General features: G+C 45.8%; 1 protein-coding gene across 4 annotated transcripts in view; it reads left to right on the top strand.

Moving 5' to 3' along the window:
• PARP6 (poly(ADP-ribose) polymerase family member 6) overlaps positions 1-25,763 on the top strand; it is a 628,157-nt gene that overhangs the window by 487,432 nt on the left and 114,962 nt on the right. For all 4 annotated transcript variants that reach the window (XM_069624646.1, XM_069624644.1, XM_069624645.1 and 1 more), the window contains exon 20: positions 22,935-23,014. In XM_069624646.1, the coding sequence (XP_069480747.1) occupies positions 22,935-23,014 (80 nt within the window). The remainder of the gene's footprint in view (positions 1-22,934; positions 23,015-25,763) is intronic.

Genomic DNA, 25,763 nt, shown 5'->3' with positions numbered 1-25,763 from the left:
TGGGGAGGGCGGCTTCGAAGTCTTCTTCGAAAAAAGATAAAAAGTCTGGTTAATCTTCTTCCCGGCATAAAAAAATCGAAGAGGTCCCAGTCGAAGAAGTGGATCGAGGAAGTCTTCATAGTCTTCCTCGAAGAAGGCGTAGAAGAGACGCCATAGGTCTTCCTCTTCATCTTCTGATTCCTCTACTGAGGTAATCTGATACCTTACTAAATCTTATTCCCCTAGAAAATGGAATGCGTTCAAATCAGAAATTATGAGAATTTTCGAGAATGCGGCCTCAACCCCCTCGAAAGAGTCGCGCAAGAGCAATGCCCCGGTCGCTCCTTCAGACGACTTAGGGAAGTCGAAGGCTGCTACTTCGAAGCCGAGCATTAAGCCGGCAATACGTCAAGAAAGTTCTCGACCCGACAACAAGTCATTGAGGGTGTCGACTCAGGAACCAAGTCCTTCTTCGATACCTTCGAAGAAACACAAGTCGTCGAAGAAATCAGCGTTTTTGTCGACTCCTTCGGAGTCAAACATCTCGACACTGAAGTCGAGGACAGTGCTCAGTAAGCCGGCACCATTGCCGAAGCCGTTGTCAACACCTTCGACGGTCACTTCGACTTTGTCAAGGCCTTTGCCTATTCCAAACAATGTTACAGACCTATTCCGAAGAAAGACTTTTTTAAGTCTATGTCCTCAATATATGAGGAGGAACAGCCCTCTGAAGAGGATTCCCCTCCTTATGGATTGCAATTTTGGCACTAGGAATGCTCCAGAGGAGCTCCTAAATGAAGAATCCAAAATAAGAGATCTTTATGACTCTCTACAGTCGGCTAGTGGCCCCATCACCTCGCCAGATGCTTTAATTTGGCAGTCCTGACCGTTCTGAACATGCAGATTCCACCTATAGGGATCTCATGAATAGGGTTAGAGAGTATATGGGTTGGAGCACAGCTTCTCCTACCCATGAACAGGATGATATGACCAATATCCTGGACCAAGGCCCTCAGAAGGACCCAATTTTGCCCTTCTACAAAGCCCTTCAGAGGAAAGTCACTGCAAATTGGGAAGCCCCGGAATCTGGACCTGCTGTTAACAGGAACTTTGCTAGGAAGTACAGACCTTCCAGCAGCGATCCTGAGTATCTCACCAAGCACCCCACACCTGAGAGCTTGGTCGTTCAGGCCGACACTTCATCCAGATAGAGATGACAAGAGGGTAGATGCCTGGGCACGCAAGATTTTCACATGAGGCAGCATGGCCTTGAAATCTACTAATGTCACCTGTAATCTCTCAAGGTTCACTTATACCCTGTGGGACTGTATTGCTATGGTGGCTGATCACATCCCGAAGGCGAAGAAAGGGGCGGCTTCCTGGCTATTGTTAAGGGTGCAAAGGCGGCAATGGGAGAATTTCTCCAGTCAGGATTGGATACTGCTGACAGCATCAGCAGATCCATGGCTGTTAGCACTGTAATGCGTTGATTTGCATGGTTGAGAAAGACGGGGTTTGGATCGGATGTGCAAGCCAGACTACTCAACATGCCCTTTGATGGCTCGAGGTTGTTCGGCAGCAAGGCGGATGAGAGTCTGCAAAAGCTGTAGACGTCCAAAGCGGTAGCTAAATCCCTTAGAGCCTCCATTCGACAACCTCAACAATATCCCTATTCAGGGTCATCTTCCTAGAGGGGTCGTCCTTTTCGTTTCTATTCCTCATTGGTAATGGGAAGAGGACAGGCTGGACAAAGGGGACAAAAACGATTCCCTTGTGGTGGACGAGGAAGGGGTGCTAAATCAGCCCCTGCAGCAGCAACTTTACCCTCAGCTGCTGCTAAGCCACTCTGAGGCCTTGACCCACAAGACACCGGTGGGAGGCAGAATTCCTCAGCATCTGAACGAATGGCGGGGCATTACTTCAGATGCTTGGTAACTGGAAACAGTAGCCCAAGGTTACTGCCTTCTTTTTCAAAAAAGGCCACAAGATCATCCACCGGAATCCATCTCTGTCAAAATTACGGATCCGCTCCTTGTTCAGGAAATTTTAATCCTGCTAGAGAAATGTGCAATAGAACATGTACCTGTAGCGCAGAGGAACAAGGGTTGGTATTCTCTCTACTTTCTCATTCCCAAGAAGGACGGAAGATTGAGACCCATCTTGGACTTAAGAAACTTGAACATGTTCCTCAGAAAGGACAAGTTCAAGATGGTTACCCTTTCTCGGATCCTTCAGGATAGCCAACTCCAAGACTGGTTGTTATCATTGGACCTCAGGATGCTTACTTTTATGTGCCAATCCATCTCAAGCACAGAATGTACCTGAGGTTCGTGATTGGCGGTTCCCATTATCAGTTTCAAGTTCTGCTATTTGGGCTGACCTGCGCCATAGGGTTTTCACCAAGTTGATGGCAGCAGTGGCAGCAAGTCTAAGAAGAGGGGGGATTTACGTCTACCCCTACCTGGACGATTGGCTGATCAGGACTTGTTGGCCTCTCCCTCAATTACAATAAGTCCCATTTGATACCATTCAAAAACTCCAATTCATCAGAGCAGTCCTGGATACTTCCTTGGGGAAAGCCTCGCCTCCCGAGGTGAGAGCTCAACACATTCAACAGATGGTAACAAAATTCCAGAATGCCCAGGATCTACCGGCCTTCAATTTTCTGAGGTTGCTCGGCTCATGGCATCGTGCATTTTTTTGGTGACAGAGGCCCGATTGAGAATGTGATCCTTTCAGTGGACAATCAGGACTCAGTGGTCCCAATTTTCAGGAAATATGTCAGACAAACTGCAAGTTCCGAGCAGAGTTGCTCAAGACCTTCTATGGTGGGCTTGCAAAGACAACATTCTCAACATTTTGGCAAACATAGTCAGAGATAACGGTAGTGACGGATACCTCACTCACAGGGTGGGGAGCCCACACCAACAAACTGACAATCAGCGGTTGTTGGTCTCCATCAGAGTTCAATCTACATATAAACCTGTTGGAGCTGAGGGCAATCAGACTAGCACTGAAGGCCTTTCTGCCATCTGTACGGGGAAAGAACGTCCTGATAATGATGGACAACACAGTGGCCATGTACTACCTCAACAAGAGAGGAGGTGTATGGTCACGACCACTTTGCAGAGAGGCAATGGTTCTGGGGAATACAAGAAGGATCTCTATCAGCATTTCAGCTAGCCGGAGAGCAGAACACGGCGGCGGACGCTCTAAGCAGGCAGAGCACAGTCTGCCACGAGTGGAACTAGCTCAGGAAGTCCTTCAAGAGAACCTCATCCTTTGAGGAACCCCCCAAATGGATCTGTTTGCAACCGGTTCCAACCGAAATTGCTCTAGGGAATTTCCCCCAAGAGGAGCTCTAAGGGATGCCTTCATAGTGGACTGGGAATTTCCACTCCTGTACGCTTTTCCCCCAGTCTCCGTCATTCCTCATGAGATCAGGAGGTTGAGAAAGTTCGGGAGATCCATGATCCTAATTGGTCCGGGCTAGGAGGACGTGCTACCCGGACCTTCTGGACATGTCCATCTGCCCTCCAAAACGTCTTCCATAAAGAGAGGATCTTCTCTTGCAAGAGGAAGGTTGGATTCTCCATCCAGAGGTCAAAACATACAGCCTTCACGCATGGTTTCTGAGAGGCTGAGATACAAGGATTGGGACCTCCCGAATGACGTAATGGAGAATTTGCTTTCGGCCAAAAGGCCAGCAACCAAATCCTTCTACCAGTGCCGTTGAAATACATTCAATAACTGGTGCAAGGATAAGAATGTGGATCCATTTCAATCTGGTACACCTATGGTGCTTTCTTTCCTGTTGCATTTAGCCAATCTGGGGCTCCAAATTGGAACCATAAAAGGATACCTGGCAGTGCTTTCCCCTTTTAACCGCTCCTCTGAAGAGGTTTCCCATTTCAAAATCCCCTTGATTGTACAATTTCTGAAGGGACTCAGTAATGTGTACCCTCCAGTCCCATTTGATGTACCTGTTTGGGACCTAAACCTTGTTTTAAAATTCCTGTAATGTATCCCATTTGAGCCTTTGCATTCATGTCCTTTAAGGCTCCCAACCTTGAAAACAGTCCTACTTATTGCAATGACATCGGCCCGCAGGGTAAGTGAGTTGCAGGCTCTTTCTTGCAAGCCTCCTCATACCATTTTCCATAAGGATCCTTAGAGCAAAACCTCTCTGCAGCTTTTGACACGGTTAGCCATTAAATCCTCCTTGACTGCCTTCACTCCCTCATATGATATGGCATTTATAATGATATGATATGGCATTTATAACGTGCCTATACACTAGGAATCCGTGGCACTGCTCTCAAACGGATAGACTCCTTCCTCAGCAACAGGAAACAAAGAACCCTCCTCTCCCCTTTTGTTTCAACTGCTCGCTCGGTGAACACTGGAGTACCCCAAGGCGCATGCCTATCTGCTCTCCTGTTCAACCTCTATATGACAACTCTACCAGGAATCATCCGCATGCACAACATCTCCTGTTACAACTACGCTGACAATACCCAAATTATCCTAAGAATTCCCAAGTCAGGCACCAACCCCCTTCCCGACCTTGAAGTCTGTCTGACCAATGGATGACAATAAACTACCTCCTTTTGCACCTGATAAAACTGAAATCATGGTGTGCAGCAATACTGCCCTTCTACCACATCCGCTCTCATGGCCCCATCCCTCTACCCCCTCCCACCTCGCTCGATATAGTGAAAAACCTATGCTGCACTATGGACTCGGTCCTAACCCTCTCCCGTCAGATCAACAAAATGTCAAAATGTTGTCACTAACACCTCAAACTTCTCAGATGCATTTTTCCCTACCTCTCCAGCCCGAACAGACTTTCCGCAGTTATGTCTATTGTGATGCTGAGACTGGACTATGCCAATTCCCTATACCTAGAAGCTCCGGCATACCAAATCAACAAGCTCCAAAGAGCCCAAAACGCTGCCACAAAACTGCTCCTTGCACTGGGTCTAAGAGACCACATCTCACCAGCTCTCTGAACCCTACACTGGCTCCCAGTCAGACGAAGGGCCACTTTCAAGACCCTATGCAGCACAAGACCGCCCGTTGTACCTACAAGAAGAGATAAAACCGTACCTCCCATCCCACACCCTAAGATCAAGCACTGCCCTCCTTCCAATGATTCCAATCTCTAAATCTGGCAGGATCGGAGGATCCGCCTTCTCAACCTTGGCCCCAACTCTGTGGAACTTGCGACACACCCAAGACTGTTTGACGTTCCGCAAAGCTCTAAAAAGGTGGCTCTTTCCGTAATGTCAACCACGACCACCTGAAGCGATTGAACCTTGCATCCCGATGACTAATGCTCTATGAGGCCCGAGCAATGACGCCATTGAATACGCTTATTAAGTCGCCATTAAGCAAGCGCATGCCTGAAATCTGGAATAGCGAACTACTTAGATCATAACTCCACCCAAACACTCCCCTCCCATATCACTATGCTTACTGTCTACTCTACACCAATTAGAGTGCAGCTACACCCCTCAATCAATTTCTGCCTAGCTGCTTATATACGAACATTACCCAATGAACACCTCATAATTCAAATAAAACGCAGCTACATCTCATGACAAACCGGCCTAGCTGCACACACACGCATCCTACACAGGACTAACACAGCCGGAACCCAGTCTTGGTGTCCTCCCTCCAGACTCCACACATTCAACTGATATCAATACCACCACCCCTAATGCTAGGATTCAGCTACCATCAGGCATAACTTCAGCTGCACACGTAACTGGTGCATCCAAGCACCCGATGACACCTTACTCTCTCAAATGACCTGGACTACGGTCTCCGAAGGCGTTCAACCTACCAGCGCTTTGAGGTCATACCAATGATATATAGAGCGCTATATAAATGCCAAATAACATAACATAACATTCCTACCGAAGCAAATCTGAAAAGGTACTTTTACAAGCCTCTCCTCCCCCATTGGAATGCCCATCCTGGTGGATGCTTTCTTCAGAGGTTGGTAGTATCACATGGGTCATTTACCTGCATAAGGGGGGTCATTCCGAGTTTGGAGGTAGCCATGGTGCTATTAGCACCATGGCTCCCTCCCTCCAAACCCGGGTCTGGTGTCTCTGAATGGGGACTTAACAGGTCATTCCAACCATGGAGGACCCGGTAAACCCTCATTCAGAAAACCATTCCCCATTCCCATTTGAGCCCCCACAAATGGGAATGGGGAATGAGCTAATAACGGGCCTGCAAATTGCGGGCCTGTTATTAGCTCCAAGGTCCCTTAACGGGTCCCACTAAGAACAGCTGGTCAGACCAGCCGTTCCTGGTGGAACCCGCTAAGGGACCTCGGAATAGGGCGCTAGGGGGTTAACGGCACCAGCATCCTTACCAGTGCCGTTAACCCCCTACCGCCCAACTCAGAATGACCCCCAAGGTCTGTAGCTGTACACAGAGGGCTTATATTCTTGAATAGTCTAGAGCTGTGGGTGGTTCACCTTTCCCTGAAGGTGTTTTTACCATTCATTCAACGCAATCAAATCTTAATTATTATGAACAAAATCACAGCTGTGTGCTATCTCAACAAATGGAGGACCAAGGACAAGGAGCAATTTGGAGGAGGCTCATTAGAGTTTGCCTTGGATACCAATGAAAAAGAGGCACCTTCAGGTGATCCATTTACCAGGTGCAGAAAATCGAGTGCTCTCATAATAGCATGAATAGGTGCTAAACAATGAGATGCTTGCCAACATTGTCAATGCATGGGTAGAGCCAGATATAAATCTTTTTGCAGCATATCAGAATGCAGGACACTTGCACCAAGGTTTCCACTGCACGTCTCTCTCAGGAATGCTGTTGTGAATCCTAGTTTCGAATGGATTGTGTCCTCCCACGTATTCCTCATCTTGTGATAATTCGTTATCTCCAGCTTGGCTGCTTCGGAAAAAAAATTCTCGGCAGAGGGCGCTGTGCTCGAGGTCGTGGTGTCGATTGTCCCTCGACGTACTCCGTACTCTGTCGACGTCACCAATGGTATAAATAGCTCGAGCCGCACCCCTTGGCTACAGTTCTGTTTTTCCGATCGCTTCGCTATCGAGAACGGCACGCTTCTATTTTCTGTGAAGAAAATGTCGTCATCTTCAACTCCTTCGACACCCAAGACGGGGTTCAAGAAGTGTGTAGATTGTGGATCTAAAATGTCGATCACCGATCCCCACCGGATTTGTCCCTGGTGCCTCGGTTCCAGTCACCGAACTGACGACTGCGGGTCCTGTCAATCCATGACCGAGAAAACTCTTTGTGAGAGGAGAGGTAAACTGTCGGTGGGGAGGGAAGCCTCTAAGAAGGCTATGTCAAAAAGACATAAGAAAGCGACTGATTCCAAGGCACTCTTCGTCATCTAAAAAAATGAAGAGGAGACATAGATCTCCCTCATCATCTTCTTCAGAGTCGACTGAAGAAATTCGATGTCCGACTAAATCGGATTCTCCCAGTAAGTGGGAAGATTCTGCAAAAAGATGATGGAGGTTTTTGAGAACGCGGCCCCGACCCCCTCGAAAGACCCTCGAAAAAGCCATACCCCTAAAGTCGCCCCATTGGACGACAAAGGGAAGTCCAAGACTACCATGGCAAAGACCGGTAGCGTCGAGGAATCTAAAAGAACTCGAGTCGACGTAAATCCGTCGAAGACTCTTCGAGAGTCGAGCACTTCTCCAGTGCCATGCAAAAAACTCAAGTCGTCGAAGACTTCGACGACTTCGTCGACGCCCTCAGCGTCGATAATTTCCACTCCAAAACCAAAAACATCCTCGACGCCAGTATCGAAGTCATCTTCAAAGTCTTCGAAGTCTTCGAAGATCCCTTCGACAATTTCAAAGGATTTATCAATTCCTTCGATGCAGACAGTAGAGGAAGAAAGGAGATTCACTCCATTGCCCAGATCAGACTTTTTTCAAGTCTATGTCAGCAATTTATGAAGAATCTGCTTCAGAAGAGAACAAAGTTACTCCTTTTGGAGTTGCTTATGGTACAAGACAAGTTCCTGAGGAACTTATTGATCAGGAATCTAGAATGAGAGACCTTAGTGATACTCTACATTCTGCCAGTGGAATTGACACATCCCCAGAATTAGAGTTCGCCAGACCTGATCCTGCAGAGCATGCAGATGCTGGGTACAGGGGTCTTATGACCAGGGTAATTGAGTATATGGGTTGGGGTAATACTTCACCCATTTTTGAACAAGATGACGTGACGGATATAATCATCAAGGGACATCAGAAAGATCATGTTCTCCCTTTCCACAAGGCCCTTCAAAGGACTGTGGAGAAAAACTGGGAGAAACCAAAGAGTATTGCTGCTGCAGATAGCACTTTTCCAAAAAAATATAGACCAGCTGGAACGGATCCTGAATATTTGAATAAACATCCAACTCCAGAGAGTTTAGTCATTCAGGCAGCATCCACTTCAAAACAAACTGCTTATCCAACTATCCCTCCAGATAGAGAGGATAAAAAAGTTGATGCCTGGGCACGTAAAGTTTTCACGTTAGGCAGTATGGCACTTAAGTCGGCAAATGTCACCTGTACCCTAGCCAGGTTTACCCATACCCTGTGGGACTGTATTTCGGCGGTGGCTGATCATATTCCGGAAGGCGAGGAAAGGGAAGGCTTCCTGAATATAGTTAAAGACGGGAAGGAGGCAATGGGGGAATGTCTCCAGTCTGAACTGGATACTGTTGATAGTATCAGCAGATCCATGGCTGCAAGCGTTGTGCTACGCAGATTTGCGTGGTTGAGGAAGTCGGGGTTTGCACCAGACGTGCAAGCTAGACTCCTCAACATGCCCTTTGATGGCTCGAGGCTCTTTGGCAGAAAGGCTGATGAAAGCCTAGAAAAACTTCAGACCTCGAAAGCGGCAGCTAAATCACTTAGCGCCTCTTTGCGCCAGCCTCTAAAACCCTATTCCGGCTCATGTTCCTGGAGGGGATGTTCTTTTCGATAATACTCCTCTTTTGGTAGAGGAAGAGGACAGGCTTCACAAAGGAGCAAAAGAAAGTTCCCTTGTGGAGCACGAGGAAGAGGTGCAAAATCAGCCTCAGGAGCGGCATCTGTACCCTCAGCCACTCCTGCAGCCGCCTCCAAATCCCTCTGTTGCACAAAACACCAGTGGGAGGCAGGATCTCTCAACATCTGAAGGAATGGCGGGGCATTACCTCAGATGCTTGGGCACTGGAAACAGTAGCCCAAGGTTTCTGTCTCCCTTTTCTAAAAAGGCCTCAGAATCATCCACCAGGAGTCAACTCCGCCAAAATTCCGGATCCGCTCCTGTTGCAGGAAATTTTAACCCTGCTAGAGAAAGGTGCCATAGAACTGGTACCTGTCGCGGAGAGGAACAGGGGTTGGTACTCCCCATATTTTCTCATCCCACAAAAGGACGGAGGACTGAGACCCATCTTGGACTTGAGAAACATGAACAAGTTCCTCAGGAAGGACAAGTTCAAGATGGTGACTCTTTCTCAGATCCTTCAGGCTCTCCAACTCCAAGATTGGTTGGTATCATTGGACCTTCAGGATGCTTACTTTCATGTGCCAATCCATCCAAACACAGAAAGTACCTGAGGTTCGCGATTGGCAATTCTCATTATCAATTTCGAGTTCTGCCATTCGGGTTGACCTCTGCCCCGAGGGTTTTCACCAAACTGTTGGCAGTTGTGGCAGCAATTCTCAGGAGAGGGGGCATTCACATCTACCCCTACCTGGACGATTGGTTGATCAGAGCAACTTCTCCAGAACAAGCTCAGGAATATCTTTCGGTCACCTGCCACTTCCTCCACAAATTGGGCTTCTCCCTCAATTTCAAGAAGTCCCACATGATACCATCCCAGAAGCTTCAGTTTATCGGAGCAGTCTTGGACACTTCCTCGGGAAAAGCCACGCCTCCCGAGGTGAGAGCTCTCCACATCCAGCAGATGGTAACAAAATTCCAGAATGCCCAACGTCTACCGGCCTTCGATTTTCTCAGGTTGCTCGGCTTCATGGCATACTGCGTTTTCCTAGTACCAGAGGCCAGGTTAAGAATGAGATCCCTTCAATGGGCACTCAGAACTCAGTGGTCCCAGTTCTCAGGGAATATGTCGGATCTTTTGCAAGTCCCAAGCGCAGTTGCTCAGGATCTTCTATGGTGGGCTTGCGACAACAACATTCTCAAGGGAAAGTCTTTTTGGCAACCATGGACGGAGATAACAGTAGTGACGGACGCCTCACTCACGGGGTGGGGAGCACACACCAACGATCTGACAATCAGCGGTCGTTGGTCTCCATCGGAGTCCAAACTACACATGAACCTTTTGGAGCTGAGGGCAATCAGACTAGCTCTGAAGGCCTTTCTGCCCTCTGTACCGGGAAAGAATGTCCTGATAATGACGAACAACACGGTGGCCATGTACTACCTCAACAAAAGAGGAGGAGTAGGGTCACTACCACTGTGCAGAGAGGCAATGCAGCTATGGTTCTGGGCAATACAAGAAGGAATCTCTCTATCTGCAATTCACCTAGCCGGAGAGAAGAACACGGCGGCGGACGCTCTGAGCAGGCAGAGCACGGTCTCTCACAAGTGGGAGATAGCTCAGGAAGTCCTTCTGGAGATCTTCGCCCTTTGGGGAACCCCTCAAGTGGATCTGTTCGCCACCGCGATCAACCGGAAGTGCGATCAGTACTGCTCAAGGGAATTTCCTCAAAGAGGAGCTCTGGGAGATGCATTCGTAGTGGAGTGGAAGTTTCCACTGCTGTACACGTTTCCCCCAGTCCCCGTGATTCCTCAAGTAATCAGGAGGTTGAGAAAGTTCAGGAAAATCATGATCCTAATTGCCCCGGATTGGGCCAGGAGGACGTGGTACCCAGACCTTCTGGACATGTCCATCTGCCCTCCAATACGTCTTCCGCAAAGAGAGGATCTTCTCTCGCAAGAGTAATGTCGGGTTCTCCATCCAGAGATCAAGACACTCAACCTTCACGCATGGTTTCTGAGAGGTTGAGATACAAGGATTGGGATCTTCCGGATGATGTAATGGAAATCTTGCTTTCGGCCAGAAGACCAGCAACAAAATCTTTGTACCGATGTCGCTGGATCAGGTTTAGTAACTGGTGCAAAGACAAGGATGTGGACCCTTTTCAGTGTGGCACCCCAATGGTCCTTTCTTTTCTATTACATCTAGCTAATCTGGAGCTCCAGATAGGAACAATCAAAGGATACCTTGCTGCGCTGTCCATTTTCAAGCGCTCCTCGGAAGAGGTTTCATATTTCAAAATACCGTTAATCATTCAATTCTTAAAAGGGCTTACTAATGTATACCCTCCAGTACCCTTTCATGTACCAACTTGGGATTTAAATTTAGTACTAAAATTCTTGACTTGCATACCTTTTGAGCCTCTGCATTCATGTCCATTGAGGCTTTTAACTCTAAAAACTGTCCTTCTTGTGGCCCTATCATCAGCCCGCATGGTTAGTGAACTTCAGGCTCTCTCATGCAAACCACCATGTACTATTTTTTATAAGAATAAGGTAGTCCTTAAAGTTAAACCTTCGTTCTTACCAAAAGTAATCTCGGACTTCCATTTGTCACAAAAAATAGTACTACCAACTTTTTATCCTCCTCCTCATGTGGGCAAGGAAGAGGAGAGATTACACAGACTAGATCCCAAGAGGGCTCTTAGTTTTTACATCTCAAGGATGGCTAAATTAAGACAAGATGACCAACTATTCATGGGTTATACTGGTTATAAATAGGCTTATCTGTAACAAAACAGACCACTTCCCGCTGGATCATATTAGCCATAGTTGAATGCTACAGATTAGCGGGAAAAGAACCACCAGATGGGCTTCGTGCCCATTCTACAAGGGGAATGACTACTTCTTCGGCTCTAAAGAGGGGAGTCCCGGCAGCAGATATTTGTGCAGCTTCAACCTGGAAAACAATGCATACTTTTGTTAAACATTATTGTTTGGATACTGCCTCCTCTAATGAGGGTTTATTTGCTAAGGCAGTTCTGCATTCTGTCAACGAAAACTGAAATTAGTACTCCCGCCTCCAAAATTGCTACTGCTATGGGAGCCTATCACAAGATGAGGAATATGTGGGAGGACACAATCCATTCGAAGAACAAGTTACTTACCAACTGTAACGTTCTTTCGACTGGATGTTCCTCCCACGTATTCCTCATCGACCCTCCCATCCTACCCCACAGTACAGTTTACGTTTTCTTACACTTTCCTCTCGCAAAGAATGTATCGGTCATGGGGCACGCCTGGGTGTTCCTCCTATATGTTTAATCGAAAAAACAGAACTGAAGCAACGGGCGCGGCTCGAGCTATTTATACCATTGGTGACGTCGACAGAGTACGGAGTCAGTCGAGGGACAATCGACGCCACGACCTCGAGCACAGCGCCCTCTGCAGAGAAACCATTTTTCTGAAGCAGCGAAGCTGGAGATAACGAATTATCACAAGATGAGGAATACGTGGGAGGAACATCCAGTCGAAAGAACATCACAGTTGGTAAGTAACTTGTTCTTCTAAATGCCTGCATTCCTATCTCTATAATTCCATGCCTAATGCTGAAGCTAAAAGAAGTCCAACTCCAAGATAATTATGGTAAGTGTTGTCTTGCTCCTGCCAGTTGCGGTTTCCAAATCTGCTTCAACTATCAGTGGTCCCACACAAGAGGCATCATCCAGGCCAGACCTACCCTGGCCTGGATGATACCTTACATCATTTCCATCTTCCATACTAGCCTTTAATTTTTTACTTAACTTATAATGGATGTGTAAGTACCTACATCACGACATTTAAGTCTTTCACAAGAGTGCATGGTCATTCTACAAGTGAAAGGTCCTTCTATGTGGTGATCATATGCCTTCAAATTAAGTCGTTTGCATATGGCGTCGGGATAAAGGGACTGAGCAAAGCACCAGCCAAGGGGGCACAGTATTGCCTTATGTTTTGTATGTAGCAAATTCCAACTTCAAGTGGTTCATTGTATGTGTTTACTACTTGGCCATCATAGTGTATATGGGATGTCATGCTCGGCGGCATCATGCTGTCTCATCCCAAGATTTTATGAAGGGTCTTAAAAAGGTTTCCCAGACAGTAAAAAAGACAACACACTCCGTGGGACATAAATATTGGCTCTCATTACAGTTTTTTCAGTATCCCACTGGTAATTCCGGAGGGATACTGGTAAAACTGCCTTACCGTTTCCACCGCCTGATATCCTGTTATTAGCAGGATATTACGAGCTGCAGAGACGCCAGTAAGTTCCCATTCCATGGACTCCATGGGATTGTGCCATTTATTTCCCATTAGGTGCCTAAATTCCTAGCAGGTCAGGCCTGCCAATAGATCACTGCCCCCACCGGCAAACTTGAGTTTCCCTGGTCTGGAGAAAATGTGGTACCGGAATTACTGACATTGTTTCCTGCATTTTCTCCGGACCGAGGAACTTACAAGGAGCCCCTTTTAGAAGTAGACTGTCCCTCCCTTTCACAAAATTCATTTACAGCACTTTTCCTGGGTAACTATAACTTTAGCCAAAAAAGGTAGTGAATTACAGGCAGTGTGATTTCACTTGCTCTATTTAGGATTTTATGAGGATACTATTTCTCTAAAAACATGTTCCATGCCTTAATATTTCTGCGGCAATATTAAGGCCTGGAACCTTCGGGGCACACCTCCGCAACCCCTGCATTATTTTGAAAGGAGCGGGGACTCCCCCACTCCCCAAAACACCCAAAAAGATCCCCCCCCAAAAATATTGCTTATGGCCGTTCCAACGACCATGTATACGGCGATATTTTTGGTGGGGGTAATATTACCTGATACCCTTAAAAACTGCTCATCTCATTATAAAGTGATCTCAAATTTCCATGATTAAAAGACCATCTTCCTTACAGATTTTCTCTCCAGAGAAAAGGGCACCCGAGTACCATTTGGAGAAATTACATTGGAAAATCCAAACATTGTTCCATAATTACACCCACTTTAACACAGGTTTTCCAGCTACAAAAGAAGTCGAATATTAAATGGGTAATATCCTGTTTCAATCGTCGCTACCGAAACTAGCAGGACCATTTCAAGTTCGCCTATTGGACATTCTTCCAGTTAGCTATATACCATTGCACTATAAGAAAATATGCAGTTCACTCTAAGATGATGGTCTGTACTTCTAACCTGGCTTCTTTTCCAGGTTCTTGCATTATGGGTTGCCCGAGTCAGCAAGGCTTCCGCACACGTTTTTCTTGTGCCATGGTCTTTTGGGATTCTGTAAGGCCTGCCGATGTAGGAAGAAGATGTGTCATAACTCTTCTTTTCCTCTTGCTTGCTATTTGCTTCCATGAGTGCTGCCAGACCTTGGGATACTTGGTCCTCACTCGTCAAGTGTCCAAAGTCTGATCCTAAAGACGAATACCAGCTCAGGTTATTTATTGCCGGGTGCTTTCGCCACAAGAAGTGGGTGTTGGTGGTGGGCAGCATCACCTACTTCTGATTTCAATACAGAGGTGGTGCTTTTGCACCAGTGATGGTTCAACCGTATCTTTATGTGAAGAAGACAAAGTGCTTTGAGATTGATCTGTACCTGAAATTAATGGAAAAAACATACTCCATCTTTTTGATCATACTAATGTGAATGATTAATATTAATTTATGGCCATTTGTTGAGCACTTGTACCGTCAGGATGCTGATTCAGCGCACCAAGTTAATGCCAAAGGAAGGCTTTATGGATGAATGATTAGCTGAAAGAGGTCAGAGAAGTGGCTCTACGAGCCTGTGGTCCATAGGCATAGTAGAACAGGTATGACCTCTCTCAGTGCCCTTCTGAAAATCTGTCAACAAGTTCAGAGGTGGAGTAGAAGAGATTTCCAACAAGTGTGTTCATATTATTGCATACTGTCTAGTTGGTCTATTTAAAATGACCTTTTATTTAGATGAATTAACACAACACTGTTATGCATATACCGGTGGGAATGATAGATTCCTAAATGTTGATATCCAAACCTATATCAGTTTGTAGGATGTGCAGGTGCTTCATTATGCTCCTCCTCATGTAACAGCAACAGATATTGTATCAGGATAATTCTGAGACTGACGGTCCTGGTAAATATCCAGTTAAAAACACTTTGCCCAGATATTTCCTGTGACCCCACTTTCTGGCCACTATGATCTTCAGTGGCATTGCACCCCTGATAGATACACTATGCCTGCATGACATTGACTCATATTCTTATGTGCATGGCGTCGTGGAAATTCCACTTATCGTGCCTAGTTTAAACGCGCCTGCAAAATTATGGATAATCCGTGGAAATGCATTGGAGAGAGGGAGAAGTTGCAGTGGGATGCGGTCATTGCAAATCTCTGAGTATTCACTGCTTGCAGCAACTGCCTGTTCCTCACCTGTGGTAGACTAAGAGGGATTGGAAAAGCCCAGAAAAAGAGAGACCACTGCTTGCAGCGGAGTTGCTTCCCACAGCCATTCAGACCGCAGAGGCACGAGACCCGCGACACATGTTATCGATGCCAACTCGGCAGTGATGGTCTTTGCTTGCAGGAGTTGCACTTTATTCTAAACCGTAGCTCTGTCGTTAGCTTTGACTAGGAAATTGCTGTTTATTTAGCCAATAGGTCGGCATTTCCATCTTAGATACCCATAGTGAAGGTCTTGAGAAATATAAAGAGCAGAAAAATATCCTTTAAAATGGTCTTTTAAACATTCTCACACATATCCCCAAGGGAGAAACAAGAACCAAGGTTCACTGGAAGGGAGTATAGAAGGCTGTGGAGAAAGTTGTTGAATAAAAAGAAACATGCATAAAGTAAGTTATATTTTTTCGGTTTTCTAAGGCAAAATGGGTGTAAACATTTATTTTTTTACATCACTTGCATTGAAAGACTTCAGCCAGTCCCTCAAAGTACAAAGTGTTAATCCTCCATAGTTTAAGACTATTCATTCAGAAAAAGCATCTCATCAGGTTACATTCTTTTTTGTAGTTTTAAGATACGAGTTTTTAAGTTCCAAATGTTTTCAGAACTTAATTCAAGCCTATGGCCTTGATTATGGTCAGAGAGCTATAACTGTACGCTTTCAGGTAGGTTGCATTGTACAATGCTTTTTGGGGTCTAGTGTCTTAAGTCCATGGCCCTCATTCCGAGGTTGATGCTAGTCATGGCGCTATTAGCGCCATGACTATCACCAAATCCGGTACTGCCACCGACTTGGTGATATGGGGACTTCCAGTCTATTCCGACCTTCAAGGGACTAGTAAGACCCGATTTGAAAAGCCATTAGCCATTGCCCATTTCCATTTGAGTCGCCATTGGGCTCAATGGGAAGGCGTCAATAACGGTACCGCAAATTGCTGTACCCTTATTGACCACAGTATCCCTTTGTGGGTCCTGTCCATAACGCCTGGTAAAACCAGGCGTTAAGGGAGGACCCGCAAAGGGACCTTGCAATAGGGCGCAAAGGGATTACCGGCACCGGTGTCATTACCGGTGCTCGGTATCCCTTTGCGCCCAGGTCGTAATGACCCCCCATGTGTTACAAAGCAGCTGGTGGGTGACGTGCAGCAGGACTATAAAACTATACAATACAGTGGAAATATGGGAGGCCTTTTAAATATTCAAGAAGGTTTGCTCAAAGCATCAGGTCTAAAATAAGTTTCACAACAAGAACATATGAATGCTATTTTTTCCAGGTCCTAAAATTAGAAATAGGGAAATGAGTGCGGCTTTCTCTGCATTGTCCCAGTCACAAACCTGAGCAAACAAGTGTGGCATCTCCATTGCTTCAACATGATTGCTAGGATTTACTCCTCAGTTTAGCAAGTATTAGTTGTGCCTGGCTTGACCTGAACTACCATTTCCGTCATCCTTAGGGTGACGGGCTTGGCTCAGATGATCCTCATTTCATTGTGACGTTTGTACTGACTATGATTCGGTAAAAGAAGAGTGATTTGCTCCTCCCATTATGGCATATGATCAAACTTCTAGCTGGTACTGCCACCTTTGGAAGCAAATATCACTGGTGTAATAAGCTCCTCATAAGACATATCTGTGTCCTGCAGAGAGGCTCGAAAAGTGATATTGTTGCAGTGTTTAGGATACACAATGGCTAATATAATTTGACAGTGAACAGCAAGCCAAGTAACTAACATCTTGCATTGTAGCACAGCAATATTTGACTACACAATTTTGTTGTGGCAAGTGTATACAACTATTCATATGGACACTCAGCAACACTATTGTGGAGATATAGACAATAAATCGTTGATGGTCCCAAAAAAAAGCCTCTCTTCCATGTTCTCTCATATTAGGAAACAGCTATGCTCAGGGTTCTCCAAAGTGCATCTTGTGGTTTTTAACTACCTGGTGACTTGGCATTTGAATCCAGATACCTGCTAGCCAGGTATCTAGCACAGAGGAATGATGGTAGTTTCACGGCTGAGTTACATAGGGGTGGCTACCACAAACAGCAGCACATTTCCTATTCTTTGGACTTTTCAGTCATCCTCATCACAGCCTAGTGCATACATTGTCTGGTGGTATAACTTGTCAATGACGAACTGTTAAGGTTTCCTAAAGTGTTTTGTGGGGGCCATGCAGGTCAAGGGATCCTGTTGTGGAGGTTAGTAGTGAGCCCAATAAGAGTTACTGAGAGTAATGACACTTAGAATGGGTATAATCCCTGGCGATAGCATTCTCTTGATTAAAGAGTCTCCACTATAGGAGTGTGGGTAGGTGGAGTGTCCTCAGCTATGTTTAGGGATTACATTTACCTACTCAAGTTAATTAATATTTTCTGAGACATTTCCAAGTTGGCAGACATTTTGGGATCTTAATTGTGCCATGGCCAGGTCCATGGGAGCAGTGTAGTTGCATTGGGGAGAATGTGTGCCCTTGATACAGAATCATGGAGTCATATGTTGACCTTTTACATATTGCAGGCTCGATTACATTACGTTTCCTTGCCAGCAATTTGTGCCACTGCATATAATACAGCTCGTTTTGTACAATCTTATTTTACTCAAGCTAAATCTTGCATAGTTTTTCTGCGACCTACAGTTTCAGGTTTCAAATCATGAGAACCACGAATAATAGGCAAAAATAAATACAAGCATAAAATATAGCCTTAGCAAAAGAAAAGTGGTCAATGCAGCTCTACTACAATGCAGTGCAGATTTCAGCAAATCAAACCATTTGCACCGGACAACAATATCCATGTCATCTCACCCCCAGTTCAACCAGCACCAGCACCAGCTTGTTTGCCACATAATTTCTAAGTACTTTTGTACTTACCAGCTCCCCATTCAGTAATTTATATGTCATCACTTTGTGTTTTCTTTTGTATTTCTATGTCCAGTCTCTGGCACACAGTTGCTGATGGCACACCTACAAGCTGTGTGGAGAACCACTATTATTTTTTTTTATTTTAATTTTTTATTGTTCATTAATAACACGCCTCATACCAGCGAGTGGTTTCTAAGCGCCAGATCGGGATTCAAACCTGTGTTGTGCAGCGTTGCCTTGCTTCCAATACAAACACTTTGCCCCTGAGCTAAAATTCACTTGCAGGGAGGACACTGCTCAAGAATTTTGGAAACCTGATCATCATAAATGACTCCCTCCAGTGAAGGAAACTCATGTTCACAGAAACTAAATATTATGCACAATTGAAAACATGTTTCAAGAGAATAGCTAAAAAGTTGCTGGGAGTAACCTACAATCAAATGGGCTCTGCAACATTACAAGACCCTCAGACTGTCAGCCACCATCGAGCCATCCACCCTAAGCTGCCCTGAAGTGAAATGCTCCTTTAAATTAACTTTTCTTCTGAGCTATGTTGACTGTAAAATCAGGAAGGACACATCAGCAAAAAGAAACTAAGGAACAAATGGAATGGCTTAGACCAGGTAAAACATTCCACCTTTGGGCATTCACTGTAAGGAACGCATGGTGGCAACAGTAAAGACAGACAGTTGAAGGGTGTTTATTAAACTGTATAATGGGTGAGAGAAACGCCTAATCTAAACCTAAATCTAAGATGGGAGCAAGCTACGACAATCAAATAATAATAAGGCAGTCCTAGTGGCATCTTGTCAAATAAAAAGGGCCTATACTAAAAAAAACTATTGCCAATCCTTACAACTAAATTACCAAGTAGTGTGGGATAATGTTCACAAGAAAAGAAAGAAGTGTTCACTAAATCATAAGTCAGGATGGTGGGACTGGTTTTTAGCATGGGACAAGGCGGGACTCCTGAGCACAGCAAACTCCTGGGCCTCTCCAGCACAAGTCCACATTTCATTTTCGAGATTTCAGGGCCTTCTTTCAGCAAGTCTCTTTCACAGAAAGTCTCTTGCCTCAGAAGACCTGAAGTGCCAAAACAACAAACAAAAAGTTCCTTCAATGATGTCAGGCTCTTCCTAGGGCCAAGTCTCTTTCCTGAAAAGTCACTTGCCTTAGAAGGCCTGCTGATCAATGAACAATAAAAAAAAAGTTCCTTCAAAAAATCTTTCAATGTTGGGCGAATACCCTGCACCTTAGTATCCCCCTCTGTCGGGCTCTGATCCTTCTCTCAGTGCTGGCCTCCCTCTGTCGGGTTCACTCTTGTCAACACAATGTTCTCGGGTGTATTATGCTTCACCCCAAATCGCAGGCATCCCTTAGCCGGGTTCACGTTTGCCAGCTACACAGTTCACTTTGTTTTATCACAGTACAGGATTCGCTCTTGTTAGTTTTTCCCTTGGCATCCCTCTGTCGGGTTCAAATAGCTATTCTATCACAATGTTCACAATCTCATCAGAAAGCAGGGGGGTTCCCTTCGCCTAGTTTTCTCTTCACAATCTCCTCAGAAAGCGGGGGGGTTCCCTTCCACTAGCTTTCTCTTCACAATGGGTTAGAGACTTTCGATTGTACGAGGGATTTGACGTGACCCTTGTAAGAACACTCTGCTGGTACTTGTAGTTGCACAACAATGGGGCCAGCCAGAGTCCTTTGAGTGAGAACTCCTGCAGCGCCTGACCACTCTGCAGCTGGCCCTTCACTGGGCTTTCTTAAAGTTCAATTACACACAAGTTCTTTGAAGTCATTTATTGTTGCCGCTTGCAACCTTCGGCTCAACACAGCCTGGCTTACTATCAGCTCTCACCGGCTGTGCTGAACTCATTGGCATTTCTTGTCTTTTGAGTCAAGGACGATACCACGATAGCAGGCACGTCTCCCCGCCTTGGCTATCAGTGCGGGAGGGCCTCGTGCACCACTGACATCTGTTGCACCGCACGTCAGTTATAATTCGCAGTCTTATAAATCCTTTCACTGAGCCTTTGCGGGTCTGAGTTGAAAAGGGCAAGGGTCTGAGTTAAAAAGGGCAAGGGTACTTCCCTCCCCGTCGTCCTTTCTGGTCTGGCCCTCTTTCTTCTCCATTTGAACTGCCGTCATGGAATAGCTGTTTCCTCGTCCGGTTGGCCTTGCTCAATGTGTGCTTTTGTGTTCCGCCTTTTACCCCTGTGGGGAAGAGAAAGGGGCGTCAGGTATGTGTAATTATTGTCAATCACCTGACTCTGCCTGACCCTTGTGTTGGGACATGTCAGGTAAATGGCTCTGGTGTTACTCTGTTGTCTTTCATGGTGTAAAAAAGTGTTTGTGCCTAAAAGGGGGCGGGGTGCATTAGAGTTTGGTAGGGGGGATTATGGGCACGGTAATGTTTTGTCAAAGTAGATTGGGAGTCCAGAAAATAATAATCAGAGGGACGTGGAGAAGAATGACAGAGTACTCGTGTAGGCAATAGGAAACAGCTCTGAAATCCCTTCATTGGCTCCCAGTGGATGCAAGGATTACATTTAAAACCCTCTGCATTGTCCACAAGGCTTTCTGGGGCCTGGGTCCAAATTACCTTCAACTATCCCTCTATAAATACCTCCCCTCTCGAGCCCTTCGCCCATCTACTTCTAACTCCCTTAGGATCAGTTGTTTTTCAAGGAAACGAGCTGGGGACAGATCTCTGTCTTCGGCTGGGCCTCCCTTTGGAACAGCCTCCCGGCCACCTTGAAACTTGAGGAGAATCATCTCTGGTTCCGGAAGCACCTCAAGACCTTCCTCTTCGCTTCTGCCTTTGCCCCTCCTCTCCCCTGCTGATCTGTTTTCTCTCTTGGCACCGTGCACCTGGCCACCCTCTGTCCTTCGGGCCCAGGTACCTGCTCACCCTGCCTCCCTCCTGCACTGCCTCCGGGCCATCCCTTGCACTGGGATCTGTATCTGTACCCATACAGTCCACCCACTTCTTCTGCATTTATCAGATATACCCAATCTGACTAATTCATGCACTTGCCACTTGCTGGCTGCGCTACCACTTTTTCATTATTTATTTCACTTATTATTTATTCTTTTCTCTCCTCTGTTCGGCACTTTCAACTTCTCCCCCTTACACGCACTTTCCCCTTTTTCCCTTTTCCATGCACTTGCACGTTCTTAATGTCAGTGGGCCTAGTAAGATCGTTTTTGTCCTCCCTTGTTCCCCCCCATTGCTTGGTCACACTCTGAAACACTTGTGTGCTAGTGCGATATAAATAAAATATCTTATCATATCATATTATATAGTTTCCCACGGCATTGGGATTTGAGTTCCTAATGAATTTACCATATGCGGAGGGCTTGTTGGCTTCTGGTAAGGGAGATTCATTAGGTGGAAGGGTGGTTGATTTAAAACAGCCTACAAAAGCCTCATGGGCTTCGTCCTTCTCATTTTCTCCCTTGATGTAATACTGTGTCTCACCTGGGGCATTCCCGAGAGCATAACACTGGGTTCCCCTACCCAGGGGGTCCTCCGTCTCTCGTCCACACGCAGGGTTGGGATCTGACAGTGCCACCCTTCCCTGGCCACCTGAATAAGAGATTCTCGAGGTCTACTTATAGGTTTCTCACATCACATAATACTTCATATCCTGTTAGAATGCTTACAGCAATGGGGCATTCTTAGTTCAATACAAATAAACAGTAACCAATTTAGATTTGTGAAGCCATCCAGCCCTGCTGCAATTGTCCTACAATAAAATGTAGCCAAGCCTCTGCTGATTTGCCATTTAAACTGGCATAGTTCTCTGCAGGAAGACCCTTCACCTACTCTAACCGGACACAGCCTTAAATATAATCTGCAAGTACCACGCCCACCTCAGGGCACTTCACAGTAACACATGTTGTCCACAGCTACTCATTAGTCGCCTATTTCAAATATTTTTTTCTGTAAAAGTGCCTGTGCAATGTAGGGGTTTCTAATAAACATTATATTATTTCAATATATTTACGTCTATCCTTAATTACCCATCCAGTACTTTCCAGATATCCCCGTTTTAATCCGTCTGCAATTCCCTGTCAGAGATCTTGTCTGTTGTTACCAAATAATAATTTTTCTTAAAGCGGAGTTTAGGTTTAAAGGCTTAATTGCAGATGGTTGGACCTTGCGATCCATACGCTAATCCCAGCAACCTGGTTGATCCTGATCAAATCACATGATCTTGTGTTTCAGTTCCTTTTCACTGACAAATCACTTGCCATTTTATTTCTAGATCTCCATACTTAAATCATTGTGTTGAGTTGTTTTACCAGCCCTTTCTATATTACCAGTCCTCCCTGTACTGTTCTGTTAAGTATGTTTGCTCTGTGGTATTACCACATCTTGTTTCTAAATTCCACATTTGATTACCAGATCATTTGGTCTCATCTAGCACTGTTGTTGCTCATCATCACTTTTTGGAAATGGTTATCACATGATGGCAATTGAGAAATCCACCCCTTGCCTCATCAGTTTCATTATGGTGTGATGCATCTTTGAAAGTATTTGAACTTTTATTTAGAAAACAGGAAGCTTTTTTTCAACCACTGACATGACCTTTGGCTTCTTCTTTTGTGACAGGAATGGGAAAGGGACAGCACCGAATGCCTTCAAAGGACGAGTTAGTCTTGAGATACAATCGCATGAACAGCATTCCTCAGGTAACTAAGGGCAAATGGTCCCCAGTGGGTTGGCCTACAAGAGCAATACTGTAACCTCACGACTACCATTCTTTTGGGATATGGTGGAGGTCTGTTAGATGTACCTTTCCGAACAGTTAACATCATTTGAACATTGGAATAGGCAGCATGATGGATCAAATCCTAGTTAACCATTAATTGCTAGATGTAGAATCACTAACTGATTTATTCTGATAAGAACCTTCTGATTCCATTGTATGTGACAGTCAGATGGACTTAAAGACACAGATTTGACAGACAGTGTGGGGTTGTGTGTGTCTGTGTGTCTACTGTGACCAACTGACCATAGAGAGGCTGCCTTCCCCACACAATGCTGGACTCAGAGGTGGTACCCCCAGTGCCTCCATCCCTTCCCCTTCCCTAGCACTGCGCAAGACCACCTGAGACCCCTCACATGGTCCCCGAGCTCTGGTAGACGTTAAACATCTGTAGCTCTGCAACTCACAACCCCATTTTTGTGGGGCTCCAAGAACCACGGATAAGCTTGGTTCACTGGAAAACCCCAGTACGCTGTCTTTGGGAACAGTCCTTTTGCACCAGGATGCTACTTATTGTGTAAATATATTGTCACTCTAAGCACTAACAAATGCAGTGCTTTGGATGACAGTATATTTAAGCCAAACATTACGTGCTCAGTACAAGGAACCGTTCATGTGCCGGCATGTGCCAATATTATCAACCGTAGCAAACAAGTTAGGACCATGCACCATGCACCAGTTTCTACTTTTGCATATGGCCAGATCAGTTTCATCGCTGATCGTTGCAACATGATTCATTCAGTGGCTCTGTAGTGCAGTGACCGAAAGATACCAGTGACTGTTGTCTGGCAGGATTTGTTTCACTATTTAACCAGAAAGGGGTTTACGGACTCAATAGTCCTCCCCATCTTGGCCGCCACCTAAGGTAGGGAATAACACTATAGGACTTTAAAAAGAGGCCTATTTACCTGCAGGAGTCTCCACTCAATCTTCCCTGATCAAGCTTCCCTCCCAATAACCTCTTCAGACCACTGTTAAAAGGTTTGCTTCCTTTCTCTTTCCTTTCCTCTTGTCCAAATGGCTGTGTTTTTACCAAGCTCCTTCCATCTTCCATCCGATCTGTAATTGGCAGATGTGGCTCCCTGAGGCCTTTGCCCCCGCCCTATTTTGAAGTCTCATGCAGTGTCTTTGAGGCTGAGTCTATTCCAACTACTGCATTTTTAGAAGCTGTTCAGGAGGAGTGAGGAGTTTGTAAAGGTTTCCTTATACTGGAGCAAGTGTTCTGTTGCTTGTTTCTCTGTCCTTCTTGTGATTTTTCGTTTATATGGGCTGGAGCAGGTTTCACTGTGACATATGCCCCTTTAACATCTCACCCCAATGCATTAACTGCAAACTTTCTTGGGCAATTTGCCAAGGACTGTAAACCCTGGGTCATCCAAGATCTGTATGGACTGTGATCAAGTTGTAGCACTCCTCTGTTGCACTGCTAATTCCTTAACACATGCCATGCTTTAAAATACGTTGTAGTATCACATGGATGTCAACCTTGCAAATAAAGGCTTCTCTGTGGGCTGTGAATGGCAAAATGCCAAACCCTCAGGAAAGGGCCCCTTGAATGGGTGGTTGAATTCCAAGGAGCAGAGGTTTCCGCTTTAACACAGTTACTGAAAGGATTTAACAATGCTCTTTCAGCACTCCATGGGGACCCCTCTCGACCTGGTGCGGGAGACCTATTTTAATCGGAGCCAGGCTAGCCCCAGAGATGGGGTGTGGCAGCGGGAGGCCCCCAGTCCCCCAGTCTAGGTCCCTGATACATGTGCCCCATGCCTTTTATGCGCCTGGATGGCCAATTATCTTTCTTTTTTTTCCTGTAGAACTACAATTCCCATAAGCCCTGACGATTGAGGGGAGAGAGAGCAAGCCAACCGGGAGGAAGGCTGTAAGGAACGGCAAGACTGTGGAGCAAGCCCCACACCAAACTAGAAATCTCTAAGTGATACAGACTGACACTAATTCTACCTTCAGCTGGGGTCCGCAGATCTGTCAGCCTATCAAGCTGGCACTCCAGACACTCCTTTTGGCCGTGTTACAAACTTTGAAAGTAACTGCATTGTAAGCGGGCTACCATTACTGAATGTCTGCAGACCTGTGAAGCAGAAGGGGGCAGGGCTTAAAGCCTATTATATGTGTTTTCTTACTTGTAACCCAACCTCTGAGGATAAAGGACACAGTGGTTTGCCCTGGGAACCATCTAAGGGAAAGAACCAATGGAAGGGGATAGGGAGGATAAAAGGGGCCCTGGGAGTCAAGGTGGTGGTTGTTGTTCGGGTGAGGTCAAGGGAGAAGGAGAATGACCAAAAGACCAAGCAGATGAAGGACAGTGCACCGGGACGGTGAGGAAGATTATTGAAAGTGTGTCCAAAATGAGGTATCGGATGGTGGGAGAAAGTGATACTTGGGTATGAGAGTGCATGCAAGGAGACTATCAAAGGGAGAGTGGGTACTGAATGAGAGGGTGACTGGAAGAGGGAAAGGCGGTGACTGTAGGAGAAGGTGTGGGAAGAGTTTAGAGTGGAAAGGTGAGAGTATTATAGTGGAGGGGGGTGCTTAGTAGTGCAGGGAGGGGACAGTAGGAGAGCAGAGGCAGAGAGCAGAAGACAAGTAGAAGTCGAAAGGAGAACATCAGAGGGATAGTGAGAGGGAAGACAGTGGGAGAGAGGAGAGCAGGAGAA

The sequence above is a fragment of the Ambystoma mexicanum genome, chromosome 11, assembly GCF_040938575.1.
Source record: "Ambystoma mexicanum isolate Mex_15411 chromosome 11, UKY_AmexF1_1, whole genome shotgun sequence".
In the NCBI taxonomy this organism is placed as follows: domain Eukaryota; kingdom Metazoa; phylum Chordata; class Amphibia; order Caudata; family Ambystomatidae; genus Ambystoma; species Ambystoma mexicanum.
This window is presented reverse-complemented; position numbering and strand designations above follow the sequence as displayed.